Source organism: Coturnix japonica, chromosome 8 (assembly GCF_054131305.1).
Source record: "Coturnix japonica strain WE chromosome 8, WE-NBRP24, whole genome shotgun sequence".
Taxonomy (NCBI): Eukaryota; Metazoa; Chordata; class Aves; order Galliformes; family Phasianidae; genus Coturnix; species Coturnix japonica.
Window position 1 is genome coordinate 24,953,445 of NC_140670.1, and position 16,111 is coordinate 24,969,555.

Sequence of the window (16,111 nt, forward strand, 5' to 3'; positions counted from 1 at the left end):
ACTACTTAAATTATACATATAAATCTCCCTTCATATTTTTATAGAAGTATTTCTGATTATTCTTGCTGCTGTTAAATCTTCTAGTTCTTTCCTCATGTTATTTTTCTGGTACTTCAATATGTGGAAGAAATACACTGTCTCACGAGTGGCTGTAAGAATATAAAACAGGGAATGTTCTGCAAGGACTGATGATGTGGATTTGTTTAGAACCTCCTGCTGCTCAAACATGCACTTGTGCACAAATGCTTTCTAAATATATGTTTGAGCCAGAAAACTTTGCGTTGTTCTTCAGTCTATTTCAGTGAATTTCAGTGAAATTCAACACCTTCTTACCTGCAGGAGGGTATCAAATGCTCCAGCACTAGAAACGCTGAAGACATCCTTAAGTTGCAAACTTCTTTAGATTTATTTTTTTACCTCACATATTCAGAAATATATTTTAAAAAATATCCTGTTGTCCAGACTTTAAGGACATCCTCCGGACTTTTCCTGAAGTATGATCTGAAAAACTTGGAAGAATTTTTTTTCTATCACTTCTTAAAGATTGTTGCTTCTGAAGGATGGTAAAGTTATTTTGGGGTATCTGGAAAATTATTTAGAGTTCTTTGCTGCTGAAAAGATTGGGAGGGTAGACTTCTCCAAGATGATGTAGGCACTCCTTGCTTACCAGATCATGCACAAGTTATGAATACATGGTATGAACAATGCAATTCTACTGCATCTATCTTAGCATTGGAAAGCACTGTAAACTGTGAGCATCCTGTTTGGGAATGATAGCCCCATTTCATCCTTTGAAAAGCTTTGAAATGTAGAGTGTGAGACAACAGAAGAATCAGAAATCAAACCTTGTTCTGTTCCTTGGTGTTAATATAATGATGTATTAATTGCTGCTTCCTCTCTGCAGGAAATCTATCCAGTTTAAGTCGTCTTGGCCTGAGGTACAATAGGCTGTCAGCAATTCCGAAGTCTTTAGCAAAATGCAGTGAACTTGATGAACTGAACCTGGAGAACAACAATATTTCTACTTTACCAGAGGTGAGAGATGAAGTGGGTTTGGGAGAGAATGTGTTGGAAGGGGTCTGTGTTTTTAGAGGCATTGAAACATATAAAATAACTTCATCTTGCCTTGCAATTCTGAGAAATACCACTTGTTTTAATCATAGAATGGCCTGGGTTGAAAAGGACAATAATGACCATCTGGTTTTAACTTCCCTGCCATGGGCAGGGTCGCCAACCACCTGACCAGGCTGCCCAGAGCCACGTCCAGCCTGGCCTTGAATTCAACCAGGGATGGGGCATCCACAGCCTCTTTGGGCAACATGTTCCTGTACATCACCACCCTCTGAGAGTAAAACTTCCTCCTAAATCTACATGTGTAAAATGAAAAATAACAATTCTGTACATGTTAGATATATCTAACTTGTGTGGAAGAAAGTATGTAATACAACTTCTGTCAGAAGTGGGAGTAGCATATGTGATTGTATTTCCTATCCTGAGTAGCTTCAGGAAACCTTAAATAAGGGGCCCAGCTTCCCATTGTTTTAGCTGGATACAAGGTGTTTCATGGAGGTGGGGAAGATGTAGAAGTAGAGAAAAGTAAAAGGGGTATCTCTATTGGCATCTAGTTAAGGCAAGAATGACCTTTGAAAGAGTGGATAAAGCCTGCTACAGATATTTAGCATTCTCATTTTAACCTGGAGTATGCTGTTGACATGCATCTGATACCATCCAGCAACTTGTTGATGCTCATCTCATCAGTTATGAGAAATAAAAATGCTGCAATTTTTCAGCTTGCAGTGTCTCTGCAAGGATCTCAGGAGAAAGGGGAAGACAATCAGTTTATGTGCTTTTCTTTTCATGGTTGCTGCCCTTGGTTGTTTTACTTGTTCTCTTGTTTTAATGCATGAGCAAAGAAAAAGACCGTAGATTTAGAAGTTGTGGAGCCACATTTTCTCTATTTTCAAGCAACACATTTACTCTGTGGTGGAGAGTGCATCTTTGTTGTGCTTTATTCCTCAGGAATTCCCTGAAACACACCACTGAGAAACAGAATTTAATAAGTGTTTGGATAAAACTGTCATCTAGGAAAATGCAAATGAGTGAGTGCCACCAGGCTGCTTTTAATATGAGAGCTAAGCTATCCCTTCCCACCCATACATACTTTAAAAGCAACTACAGTATAATCACAGAAAGATAATGTGGGGGTGACTACTTGCTTTAAAGTGTGTTCAATCCTAATACAAAAATCTTAGAGACTATGCTGCCTTCTTCATGTGTTTGCCAACAATATGTTAACATTTAAGCAGCTATCTTGCAGAAGTCTATAATTCATACTGTAATCTGTTTAAAATAAAACATTCCTTGCTATAATATAAAGAACTGCGTTTGTAAAAGAAACTTTGGAATTTCCAAACATAACTGAGGTTGCTGACACAATGCCTAATAAATATTTTATCTTAAAAGGATGGATTGGGAGAAGGCAGCACTGCAGATTTCATAGACATAAGAGCACTGTCTTTTTGCACTGCCAAAGCTCTCTTACTTTCCTTCAAATGTGGTTAATTACTCTAGGCTGTTAGAGTGTATTAGCTAACATATTTCTAACATTTTTTTGCATGGATGCAGGCTTTTGAAAATGGTTTCTGGAAATGCCAAGATTCATCTGAAGGCATAAAATGTTTTTGTGACAGAGCTCAGGGACTGCTTAATCCTAGGACAGAGAATATCAGTTAATTAAAGAAAGTACAGCTAGAAGGAGTATTTCCTAATCATAGATTATACTAGTTAATGATTAGATTTTAATGACTAATACTGATTTAACAACCCTTTATTTTGTCTTTGGGGAAGAATTGCTTCATTGGTGCTTACTGAGTTGCCCCCAGAATTATATTTCAGAGCTAAAATGTTTTAGCCATGACATGTAGAAAAATCCTATTATATCTCACTTTACTTACAGTAATGTTAATAAACGTGGAACAGAAAAATTACCCAACCTTCCCTGATCAAAGCAACAAAACCATATCCTTAAAGTTCTTCCAGTGCACGTAGAGCAGTTCAGAAATACTGATAGTGGAAATAGAGTTGGAATCATTATCTTGTTACCGTTCTTTCCTGATTGCAGATGTTGCATTATTTATGGTATGTAATGCCACGCATAAATCTCCAATTTCTGTAATACATAAGCAAATGGAGCTGAATTCAAATTGGCATAGTAATAAGCCAAGGTGACACTTCAGCAGTAATTTAGCTCTCATTATTCATCCCTATGGTTCCAGCAACGTGCTTGGCACGTATCTAATATAAACTCTGTGATCTTTGCTGCTGAAATTTCAGAGTCTGCTTAGATTATGAAGAGGGCGCGATGAGCGTGTGGATTCAGTGGGCAGCCATTGCTATCCAGTTTGGCTCCAGGCTTTTACTTTTTCATTTTTGAAGACAAGGCAGGTGGAGTAACAGCTATTTAGGGCCATGTTGGAAACAGGAAAGGGAAAAAAAAAGGGAATTTCCAAAGGCTTTTGCATTCTTCTCTAGTCTGTCTGGCTATCTGAAACTGTTGTAGCCTAAAAGGAAACCTCTGCCAGATCCATTCGCAGTATGGGTTGTTATTAAATTATGAAGATTGGAATCTGAAGTACTAAATACACCTTGTTGAAGTGATTTTTGATGCATTTGGTGGTTCTTTGGGCCTTGCTGTTATTTGTGAGCAGATGTCAAGGTTAAGGAAAGTGCAGCACCGTGAGCTGTGCTCTTTCAGAGCCTGGATATGAGGATGGGCACACTGCTGCCTGCCTGCCACCCTGTCTGCTCCGGAGTTACCCAAGATGTAGCAATGTGTTATTAAAAAATTCCATTTAGAGGAGAAGAACGTTACAAAACCTCCTGAGCTTTCAGGTGTGTTTGCTTTTTTATATCTGGCAGTATATAAGCAGAACAGGGGAAACAAGGTGAAGGCTGACAGCTGCAAGGGGAGATTGCTGCTCTTGGAAGTTTTATCAGATTTAACAGTGGTTTGAGTGTTGCAATGCTCATTTAGACTTGGGGGATAGCATTCCTAATTAGACCCATGAGGAAAAAGAGATGTATTCAAATAAATCTGTCCTAAGTTCCTGGGTGGTTTTCTTCTCTCTACAGGGTCTTTTATCCAGCCTTGTCAAGCTGACTAGTTTAACGCTGGCCAGGAACTGCTTCCAGTCCTATCCTGTGGGTGGCCCGTCCCAGTTCTCCACAATCTACTCTCTCAACATGGAGCACAACCGCATCAATAAAATCCCCTTTGGAATTTTCTCTAGAGCTAAAGTATTAAGTAAGCTGAACATGAAGGTGAGGCACAGAAACATGCTACTGTTTGTAAAATCAATGAGAAGCACTGTTTCCTATTCCATGAATTCTGGCAAGCGTAATGATTTGAGGAATGAATTTATCGTGATGGAGTAGACACTGCTGCCCTTAGACATAGAAGCAGTTCTGGATTAGTTTAAGAAATGTTCTGTCACACTGTTATTGGTCTGTCTTCATTTTTGTTGCTTACACAGTTGTCATGTCTGCAGGAATGCAAGCAGCAACAAAGTGGGCTGCAATGTTCTCTAATGTTCAAATAGGGCATGAGCATGCAGAGGAACGCATTTCTTCCCTCTGCACTGTTGTGGTCTAGGCTAAAAACAAAATCATGTAAAATATCATTGGAATATTTTATTTCAAAGTCTAAGTTTGGAGGATTTTGGCAGTAGCTGTAGAGCACATAGGAGAGAGGACCTTTATGTGTGTGCTGTGTACGCACAGAGTGATGAGAACCTGGAGAAAGAGGTGACATCTTTCAATGAGTGGCCTTGTTTTAAGTTTGTAAACCAAGTTATTAAAAAAAGTATGTTTGAGAAGTAGTTATGCTCAGCAACTTTTTTTTTTTAAAATATATTTTTTTGGCACGTGTGGATTCTCAGTTTGCCTTATTACCATCCGTAATTTCACATTTACCAGGACTCTGTATGACATGCATACCTACATGTATATTACTTCATGGTGTCTGATCTAGATCAAATAGAGCAGCATTTTGAGCACAAGGATGTTTAGTTTAAGATGCTTTAGCCATTAAGGTATATTTCCCTTGTGTTTTTTCTCTCTCTTTACTCCCCTAAGCCCCACGTATCTAATTGTTTTCAGACTAAGCTATGAAGCATTGCTGGCTGTTCCTTGTGCCTCAGCTCAGCCGAATCAGAGCCTTGAGTAATATCTTTGCTTATATTGTTTATCTACTTTTTATCTTTTTAACAGATAGGAAGAGGTGGATTTCTTTGTATTTTTCTTTTTGCTAGCAAGCTCTTCGTATTCTTAGTATTTCAGTATTACCGATAGCAGCTTTGTACATTGTGGTGAATTTGCAGTTCTTTTTTCTCTCCATTGTATTCTGTAACAAAATGAAAAATGTTTTAACTACTGGAACATGAAATGTTTTGAATTATGTACTTCTTAGTTTTCCATTTCAGTCCTTGTTGGTAACACAAAATTAATTCCGCAGCTGTAAATTCGGAATGCTTATTACATTCTGAGGAATTAAAAGATATTTGACCAATTGTCACCATTTTATTCTAATGCAATTAGCTGCTATTTTGTTTTGAAGTTTAATCACTTAAATGCCTTGTTGTTCTCTTGCAAATGCAGACCCTAATTGTTTGCTATGTTACATCGCAGGACAATCAGCTGACCTCTCTCCCCTTGGACTTTGGCACTTGGACTAGTATGGTAGAACTGAACTTAGCGACTAACCAACTCACAAAGATCCCTGAGGATGTGTCTGGGCTTGTTTCTCTTGAGGTGAGAAGAATATGAACAAAAACAACTACTTCAATCCCTACCAATAGGCGTTTTCTACTCTAGGTTTAAGTGGGTTTTTTTTTAGTTAAATAAGGCCAAAAAAAACATGTACAGGTATGCTATTTGAATGGATGTCTTTAATCTGTCTGTGGTTGTTGTGAATGGCTTTTTGAATGTTCTTCAGGCTCTAAGTGAATGTCTGTGCACAAAGGGTGAAGTGCCAGCATGTTTTCAACTGTGAGGAAAGAAAAGTGCTGGAAGTGAAAGAGCACTGAGCTGGGTTTGGTTCTTGGGGACACCAGCATGGAAACAAAGGGGATCAGAAAAATGTAATGAAATGGTCTCAGTCAGAAACGGCTGCATTGTGAGCCCTGTAAGCAGTTGGGTGGGAAATCTCCTCAACCCTAGTGAGAGAAGAGCTCTATAGGTGGAAATCATGAACTAGACCTTTCTTGTCTCTTAGTCCTGTTTCCCAAGGTAACACCAGCAGGGACAGTCCAACATAATAATCTTGGAAGGATATAAGGACAGAGGTCCTTGTTCAGGTAGCTCTGATGCGTCAGTGGGGGACTTCACAGCCTCTGTGAGTCACTGGAAAAAGTCTGTTAAAGGACAGTAGCAAATATCATGTTTGAAATCGCAGGTTTCCAGTGCAGTGGCTGCTCTGAGTGATTAATAATTCCTAGAGTTGTGGCAAAAGGATATGACAGAACAGTAGCTATTAAGCTGTTCAGCTTTCTTCAAGTTAAGGCTCTGGTGGATTTGATGGGGAAGGTGTTAACCCCTGACAGCTGGATTTGCAAGTGCTCTGCCAGCCACTGAAGCTGAAGAGCTGTGCTGTCCACAAAGCCATTAGTGCTAACTTTCTCTGTAATTAAGGAGTCAAATACAAAAAGCTATTTGGGCAATATTTGCTGTAAAGTGAAGGTTCCCACAGCAGTGCTGAATCAGCTGTGCTGCATGTAGGTAATATTTTTTGTTCCCGCCTTTGTTTCTTCATTTGCAATTATAGCATTATTATTCTAACCGTTATTTGTCTTAGCACATAAAGGAAAGCCACCATAATACTGCTTCTGCTAATGCTAATTTTTTTATTTCTATTCACTTGGATTTTCAGTGTTTCCAGTATCCACGAAGCTAGTGAGAACTGGGATAGTTAGATCCTCAGCATCTGTAACCTTGGCTGCCTTAGTCAGGATGGGTGTCTGCACTGGTGCTTTTTCATGCACCGGTGTCTAGGTGTGCCTTGTTAGAGCACTAGATAATACTATTGTTTAGACAGTGATTTATTATGTTTTTGCTTGCTGTGTTGTTATGAGGCTTGATGAGAACTACTGGACTTCTTTGGTAAAAACAAACAAACAACCTGTATAATAGTATGACCTGTGGCTTGATAAGTAACTGTTAATTGACATTGCAAATAAGAATACATTTCCTGAACACATGATTTCCAATTTAGAAAGGAGAAACAAGAGAAAATAATACTCTAGTGTGTAGTAGGAGAACTTTATAGAAAGCCAGTGAATATTTTTGCAATGTACTGCTTAGTTGCACTGATCCATGCATTTACTTGTTGCTCTTCCAACCCAAAGAGACACAGGGAAAAGAGGAAGCACGGTGCTTTTCAAGGAGGACCTGGCAATCACAACAAACTGTGTAAAATATGGCTTTGAAAGAGCTGTGAGAAAGGGCAACAAGGTGATAGGGAAATACAGGAAAAAATAGTTTTAGTTTCCTTGAACAGATAAGATGTACTTTATTTTTGGCTTACATTCATTATTATTATGTAAAATAGTATCTGTAAGAATTATGTCATAGAATTATATATTTGTACAATTAAAGATTGTGTGTGTATATTATATATCTGCACATCCTCACTTCTTATTTACTGAAATTGCTGAAATTCTGTCTCTTTTTTAAGGTTCTTATATTGTCAAATAATCTCCTTAAAAAACTACCCCATGGAATTGGAAATCTCCGGAAACTCCGAGAACTTGATCTAGAGGAAAACAAACTGGAATCCTTGCCAAATGAAATAGCTTACCTCAAGGATCTGCAGGTGAAACAATAATTGGCAGAGATAAACATCTTGTGTCCTTTATTTACACCATACTAACTTAATTACAGCGAGTTTGATGAGGGAAACTATTTGGGACTGGATATAGAACCAAGAGTTAAGAATCTTGTATGACTTCCTCTGCAGTCTGTCCCCACTAATTCTTTCCACAGATTAATCCGTTAATTTTGAACAAACACATTTTCAAGAGCTTAACCAAGCTTTACTATGAGTGCACTTCTACCACAGGAATAGCTTCTGTGGTTTCGGTCATGTTCATGAAACTTACATATGTAAGATAAAAGGCGTATGTTTTACTGTGTGCTGTTTTATGTTTAGAAAAGGTTTGAAATATTACAGAGCAGAAGTTTTTGTTGTTATTGCTCAAATGCAGGAGAGTAGAACTCATCGCTTTGTAAGTGATATATCTTGTTATTTGCTGTTATTTGAAGACAGATGTTGATTTTTAAATATGCGTTGGTTTTTTTTTCCCTTAGAAATTGGTTCTGACTAATAATCAGTTGACCACCCTTCCCAGAGGTATTGGTCACCTTACCAATCTGACTCACCTTGGGCTTGGAGAGAATCTTCTCACACACCTTCCTGAGGAAATTGGTAAGATTTTTTTCCTTCTTTCTTTCTTTCTTTAATGTTTCTTTTCTTTTTGTGTATTGTAGCTGAACCAAAGCAGTTACTGGCATGGGAGATAGACATCTATTGTACTCACAAGTAGAGACCACAAAATTCATGTGAAACTTCCAGATATACACAGCCCGACGTGAAATATGTGCCTCTGATACAGCACTATAAGTGTGTGATCTTTATCTCTCTGCACTGAAATGAATGGTCTAGCTTTTTTCAGCTGCTCTGCAAAGAGCTGCCAAACACACACCTAAGTTGGGCTGGTGTGGTGCCATTTTTCTACATAGTATTGATCATATCATAAGCCTATTCTTATTCTCAAAAAGTGGTCAGCGTTAGGAGGAAAATGTACAAGTCCTATTCTAAATGCATGGTGTAAACAAAAAGCTTGTGCAAGTTGTAGACAACTGGAGCAAATGTTTCTGCTGATAGTCCCTCTGCACACAAGTCCGTTTGTAAAGCACCGTACTGCTTTTTTTTTGTCTTGAGGAGATAAGACCAGGAATGAAAAAGATGTAAGGAAAGAAGGGGAGGAGTGGGATTGCTTTATTCAGTCAGACATCAAGCCCTGGCTTCTGCTCTTCTCTTATGGGAGATGAAATAGGCTATCAAGGCATAGAAGACATTTATGGTGTGATAGATGGGAAGACGGGGGGAAGGTTGTGAGGAGCACTTCCATGTTTGCAGTGTATTTCAAAGTTGTATGTTTATTTTTATAATTGATTGCTGTGGAGGTATTGAAATCTTTAGAAAATTTACTCCATGTTCAAACATCTGGTTATCTGTATTACAGTATCTGTAGGACAGGCATAGTAAAATTTGAATTCAGAAGGAATTTCTTGCATGGGTTGGTTGCATTTAGTAAATCCACCGCTGATCTCTCCTGCTTTCTTCCTGTGGCATGTCACAGTTATATCTTCAGCTTCTAATAAATGTGAAAGCTATGATAATAGATGTTTTATTAGGGATAATAGATACCATGTAGTATGAGTATTTACTAGACCCTTCTAATTTGGTAGCTCTTCACCGTTGCCTGCATTTGCAATGTGCTGGGCAGAACAGTTAAGGTAAAATCCCTATCTGCTCTCTTACTCTGCTTATTTTCAAATGCCATCTACAGGCAATGTTTTAATGGCCCTTTTCACAGGAAAACAAGAGCAGACGTGGCTCTTTTTCAAACAGAAAACTTACTAGGCTTGAAAATAGGAGTTTAGATGAGTAACTGACTCTAGGTTTTATATTGTGAAGGGTCTCCAAGTGGACTTAAAGCTTCTGTCCAATAGCTAAAAACTGTGTGAACTAAAACATATTTCTCTGTATTTTGTTTTATTTTATCCAGGTACACTGGAGAATCTGGAAGAACTGTATTTGAATGACAACCCCAATCTGCACAGCCTTCCCTTTGAGCTGGCTCTTTGCAGCAAACTGTCAATAATGAGTATTGAGAACTGCCCACTCAGCCACCTTCCGCCTCAGATTGTTGCAGGAGGACCTTCTTTCATCATTCAGTTCCTAAAGATGCAGGGACCATACCGTGCCATGGTCTGATGCTAATTGGATTGTCCAATACACTGTACAAAATACAAACTGCATTAATGTTTTAATTGTCTGCATATGTATATATAATATAATATATGTGGTTTATATTATATTATATATATATAAATATATAAATAATATAAAACGGCAAATTTAAGACTGCATTATGTGTTTCTGCTAATAGGGGAATCATAGCCATTTAGATTTTTTTTTTTATCTGTAAAAATGCTTGTCTAAGTTTTCTTTGCTGAATTCGATGGAAGTTGAGTAATCTGGACATGCCAGTTCATTTAAAGCAATTGCCAATGAACTCAAAGTTAAATTTAAGGGACGAAGATAGTTTTGCTTAGATTTACTTTCAGTTAAGAGAAACATATAGCCTTTATGTAATGAACTTTTCTGTTTCAATCCCTCTTTTTTTTTTGTGTCAAAAACCTGAAAGGGTCAGGTGTCCTGAGGTTGGGATTTTCTTTTAACTTATTTTGAGATTTGAAGCAAATGGTGTCTTTATATTGTTTACAGTCAGAGTAAATCACTGGATTTTGTTTCGTTTTGATTTGCTCTGTTTTAATCAATCATATCTAGAATTTATATGCCTCTGCTGATGAGTTTTTATCAACTGGTTTGTATGCTAAAGACATGTAGTCATCAGAACAACTGGCAGGTGAAAAGGATGCAGTCAAAATGAAAGAAAAGGAGGAAAAAAAAAAGAAAAAAAAGCTTGAATTCTTTTAAGTCTTTGCTTCCCTGAATTATCAGTTGCAGGCATAACATATCTGAACTGAGCCTTTTGTGATTGGTCTTTTCTAGCACAAGTAAACCTTTTCTGATTGGTAAAAACATGGAGTGTACTCAGTGAGAAGCGGTTTTCATTCATTTTGTGAAGCAACGATTCCACGAGGTCTAACAGTACAGTTAAGTGGCAAGGAAATAATATATATGTACATTTTTCTTACAGTGTTGAGTCATGAACTACAACAGGCAATTTTAAGGATTCCTTATAGTCCTTGTACAATAAATGAATGTGTCTTACTTTTGAACACTGCAATATATGTAAGTTTTAAAGTTGGTAACAATGTACTATGGTTTTATATCTTGACTTGCCTTGTACCTCCTTCCATTATGGAACTTCTGTGTCCAAGCACAATATCTTCACACTGTGCTGTTTTGCTGCTGAACTAAATGCACTTTTCCCCACAGCTGGGGCACTTGCTTCAAAATATTCAGTTCAGTATCTTGATTATTCTTTTTTTTTTTTTTTTTTAAACTTCATCCTATCTGTTTCAGTATTAAACCGATCTGTTAAAAAAGAGGCACCTTTTTCATTTGTGCATCGCTGTCGATAGCTCGAGAGAAACACTGTAAGTAGTGGACGTTCAGTTTTACTGCAGCTTCCTTGGTTGCTCAAAAGGCAGAAGATGCTTCAGGGAAATGAACGCTGTTGCTGCACTTGCTGGGCCTGTTGTCCTTTTCCAGGAGGGCAGGAGCTCGAGGCAGTTGCATTCCACGTTTACTAAAGAGCTGTCCGGTTTGTACTCGCTGGAGTTGCTGCTGGGTTAGTGTGGTTTAGAGGGCTTTATCTTTCGAACAAAATTAAATCAGCTGATGCTATGAGAAATTTATTCCACGTGCAGAAGCTTGGGGAATGTTATTTCTGGCTTTCGGGCATGCTTACTTATGTGTACTGCCTTGATCTAGTGGGTTTTTTGTTTGTTTTTTTTTTCTGCAGTTGCATTCTGTTTTGTCCTATGTCTCTCATTAACAAGGAGTAAGTTTTAAATGGAAGGCAGGTGGAGATATAAAACCTTAGAGGGCTTAAATGTGCTGTAAAACTATTGTAGATGTCACTGGATTTTATTAAGTAATATTCTTTCCTTTCTCACACAATCACTCTCTGCCCCCACCCCTCGCCCCCTTTTGTCTTTTTTACATCTACTGTAGCTTTTCAGTTTAGAATTTAGCTTATGAAAGGCTGTTTTCTTACAGTTCTGCCTGAAGTTAACTTTTCTCAGCATTAAGGTGTTAAAATATGAAGATGCTGTGATGCATAATTTCAAGACTGTAATCTAACATGGGAATATACTGCTAAACCTGCATTTGTGCCCTCGGGTCACTGGGGGAAACTGGTTTAATATGGTTCTATGAAACAAAAGTGGCGACCCCTTGTGTTTTCTGGCATCTTGGCCTCATTCCATGTCTGCTCCTCAATTTCGTTTTTATTAGAGCTGACAGGATTAAACTTGCTTAGCTTGTAAATACATTGATTATTCACCTTGTTAAGGTACATGGTTCATGACTATGATTGCAGCTCACCCTCTCTCACGTAAATTCTTGTGGATGGGTTGGCTACTGAAATAGTGCTCGTTACACTCGCTTAAAAACAAAGTATTCTTTTCATTACACTTATAGGGATAAATAAAGCTATGTTTTAATTCACTACTCTATCAAAAACAGGATATTTTTTCAAACTCTTTGTATTAGTACGGTTGTTGCAATGCCAGATAATCCCAAGCCCTGTTTTAGAAGTTTAATTTTATACATTCTGAAGGGAAAAATTTGAAAGGTTCTTTAAAATTATCCCAAAGTTTAGATATTAACCATATGGAATGGACTGGGAGTAGGTACATGTAAATCTCCGTGTGCACATGTGGTTTTATATCCAGATCTATTCATAGAGCCATACAAATCCAGCTGTTTTGATCATAACAGACTTCTACTGGGTTGTTAACTGGTGTGGGTTTTAAATGATGTTTAATGCCTGATGACATTGGACACATGCCAGTTTATTTCTACATCTTTAAATATTTTGTTGGGCCTAATCAGTTAAAATATGAATGGAAATAACTTCATCCTGACAAGCGTATGTATGCATACATACATGTGTATATATGTATCTATGTTTGTGTGAAAGCATCGACAGAGTGGTGAGATGAACTCTTTAGGGCTTCTTCCAAAACAGTACAGAAACAGGTCGTTCCCAAATACTCACATGAAATATTTCATCTCCCTTGTCCTACTGTTATCTCTCAAATAATTTACAGGGGTAAAATGTGACAATCTTTACTTTGGGTGAAAATAATGACCTTTATATCTATTTTGAATGTGTCTCCACCAATGTACATAAAAAATATGTGCATATACACGTGCTCTATAAAGACACTGTCCTGAATCATGCCTTGACGTAGCAGAAGCTGAATTACTGTACTATAGAATACGTAGTGTTAATGGAATTTGGTAAGGCATAAAACAGATTAGGTCTTTGTTAAATAACAAAAAGAAGGTTTTATTGCCATTATGACTCATTTCGGTTGTATTGCATTTAAATTTGCTAAATAGAAAGCTATCACTCCCTGCAAAAATGTTTTCATTAAGTTTAGAGTGTATAAGACCATTAAAGTTCTATCTCTTCTTGTCCCCTGTTTGACTTCCTGAACAAATTTTCTAGTCTAAAGGCAGCAGAAGGGCTGCATGTAAAACTGGGCTGCAGAGCTAATGATCAGCACCTGGTAGTTTGTCAGATGCTATTGGAGACTTCTAAATTCATTCCCCCCTTTTTGGAAAGAGATTTACGCTGTAAGATATTTGCTTCAGTGCCTCTTTTGGGTTTAGGTTTTTCCTTGCAGTTTGTCCATCTTTTGCTAATGTTGTGTGAGAAAGTGCATGTTCAGACTTCTTGAAGGTCGTGTTTGTACATGATTTAGTAAAGTAGTATTCAAACTGTCTGCTGGCACCCATCGTATCACATGAAATTCAGTTATCATCTCTGATCCTGGGAGTTGGAAAAAATAGCTTTTATTTAAAAGTCACAGAGCTTTACCAGAGTGTTTTTTGTTTGTTTTGTTTTGAATTTAAATTTCTGAATCGGCGCAGACTTAGCTGAAGAGTCTTCATATCTGGGTTCGGCTAAGAACCTTCGTATGGTCAGATCACACCTCGGTTGTATCCAATTGGCATGCTGAGAATAGCTTCCAACTAGATGTGCAGTTGGCAGTAATTTGCACAACACAAACTTCAAGGCACGGTGAGGACAATTACAAACAACTGATAGTATCTACAAGTGGTTTTTGTTTTTATGTTGGCGAAGGTCAGAAAATGATGTTTAATATTCTGATGTTTAGGTCTTAACCAGGACTGCACAGGACTTTTACTGTGGAAATATACCAGACCACGCTAATTTTGTGGTTAAAAGCTAAAACAAGAGTGTAAACAGTCTACAAAAATGTACTTTTAATCTGAATTATTGTAATGTTGATTGTTATGTCTATATAAAAGATTGCCTTGCTTTTTTATAAGAGTCATTCTGTATCAATGCATTCATTATAAATAGTATATTTGTAAATGAGCTGCCACTGAGTCTTTTGGAAGTTTTCTAGTACTTCTGGTCCAACATGAGCTGGATGTGTGTTGTCTTTTTGCAGTGCCCCAAATGATCAAGAAATGCTTCCTCGTGATCAAGAAATGCTTCCTCGTTCAATACTTGTAACTCTTCACAAGGTGGTTTTTCAAATATAATAGAGGTTGTTTCTTGGTTTTCTTTCATGCTTAGCAATTAGAGGAAACTTAACGGATTGCTTCACAGTAACTACTTTATTGGTAAGAGATATGAATTATACACCCTTACAAAGCAGGCGTTGGTAAAATATTTACCCTCCTATGGTACAGGAAGGCATAAAGCAAAATAACTTCTCTGAAAAGGGAAATAAATCTTGGGTTTTAGTGCAAAATGCACTTGAGCAATGACAAAATTGAAGTAAGTATAAAATATCTGCAAGGCAGCCACCTGCATTTAAACTTCTGGCTTAATAGAAGGTGGTATGTCAAAGCTGACGTGACAGAGCTCTGAAATGCATTTTTGTGCTCTGTACAGCTCACTAAGATAGGTGCTGTTTCAAGCCTACGTCAAGTCCTGTGAACAAAAAAATAGGTTGATATCCTTTGAAATCAGAATATAAAGGCTTCAGTTTTTTTGGATGCAGCAGTGATGAGGATGACACCAAAGTACTTGCTCTGGTAGTATGGAATAAGATCCAACTGCCCAGCAGTCCATGTCCATGAAGAGTGAAACATCGAAGTGGAGGACGTCCCTGTTGCTGTAAGTGATTTAGGGATCTGAGTGCGGTGAATCCAAGGAGTTCCCTATTGCACCCCAGCAGTGGCTGCCCCATGCCACGGTGATGGCTGTGTCCCACTTCTTCCCATCTAACAGCACTGAGTGGTGGTTAGGGCTGTGATGGCACTCTCCTCACCTCTGGAATGCTGCTCAGAGCTTGCCAGCCAGAGCTGGTTGAGCTTGCCAATAGAAGAATCAGCTTCAGCAGCCCTTGATAAATTTGGCAAATTCACAGAAGTGCTTTTTTTTCTTTCTTTTTTTTTTTTCTTTTCCCTAAATCTATTTACTTTTTAGCCCCTACAACATCCTGCGTCTAATAATTCTACAATATAATTATGTGCTGGGTGAAAAAGTGCTTCCTTCTGTTTGTTTCAAACCACACCACCTGATTGCATTTGGAGAGTCCCCAGCTCTTGTATTCTGAGAAGTTTATGAAGGATCTTTCCTCTTCATTTGCTTCGTACTGTTCTTAATGGTTTTTCATGAAGGGGAGTGGCTTTCCATCAAGTCATGGCTCTCGTTTTGTATAATGATGCTCTAACAAAACCCCATCCATGGTTTTCCAGTCCAGGTCTGGCTCCTTTTCCCCATTAGTGGTCATTAGCAAGCTGCTTTGTTCTTTGCATCCCAGTCTGTGACGTGGAAATGCAGCTGTTAGAAAAAACTGGAACTGAGTGGGTGATAAAATTTAGTGCAAAATTTCAGTGGGGAATAATCTTACTACAGAATGATCCAGTTGGGGTTTAGATTGCAGATGCCAACCACCTACTGCTGTAATACGTGGTTTCCTCTGATCAGCTGTAGTGCTGATGTTCTTCATCTCTTGTAAGTAGGTTTGAGAGGCGAAAGTGATATTAAGTTTTATGCAGGTGAGTTGATTTCAGTATTGCCGGAATTTAAAACTCTGTTTGTAGTAGCAAGAGAACGTTGTTTGGGAAGGTGCGACTTTGAGTATC

General features: G+C 38.0%; 1 protein-coding gene across 3 annotated transcripts in view; it reads left to right on the forward strand.

Moving 5' to 3' along the window:
• SHOC2 (SHOC2 leucine rich repeat scaffold protein) overlaps positions 1-14,387 on the forward strand; it is a 56,415-nt gene extending 42,028 nt beyond the window's left edge. For all 3 annotated transcript variants that reach the window (XM_015867374.3, XM_015867372.3, XM_015867373.3), the window contains exons 4-9: positions 905-1,035; positions 4,132-4,320; positions 5,686-5,808; positions 7,730-7,867; positions 8,362-8,479; positions 9,846-14,387. In XM_015867374.3, coding sequence (XP_015722860.1) covers positions 905-1,035; positions 4,132-4,320; positions 5,686-5,808; positions 7,730-7,867; positions 8,362-8,479; positions 9,846-10,054 — 908 coding nt within the window. In that variant the 3' untranslated portion in view covers positions 10,055-14,387. The remainder of the gene's footprint in view (positions 1-904; positions 1,036-4,131; positions 4,321-5,685; positions 5,809-7,729; positions 7,868-8,361; positions 8,480-9,845) is intronic.
• Positions 14,388-16,111: the final 1,724 nt, after the last annotated feature.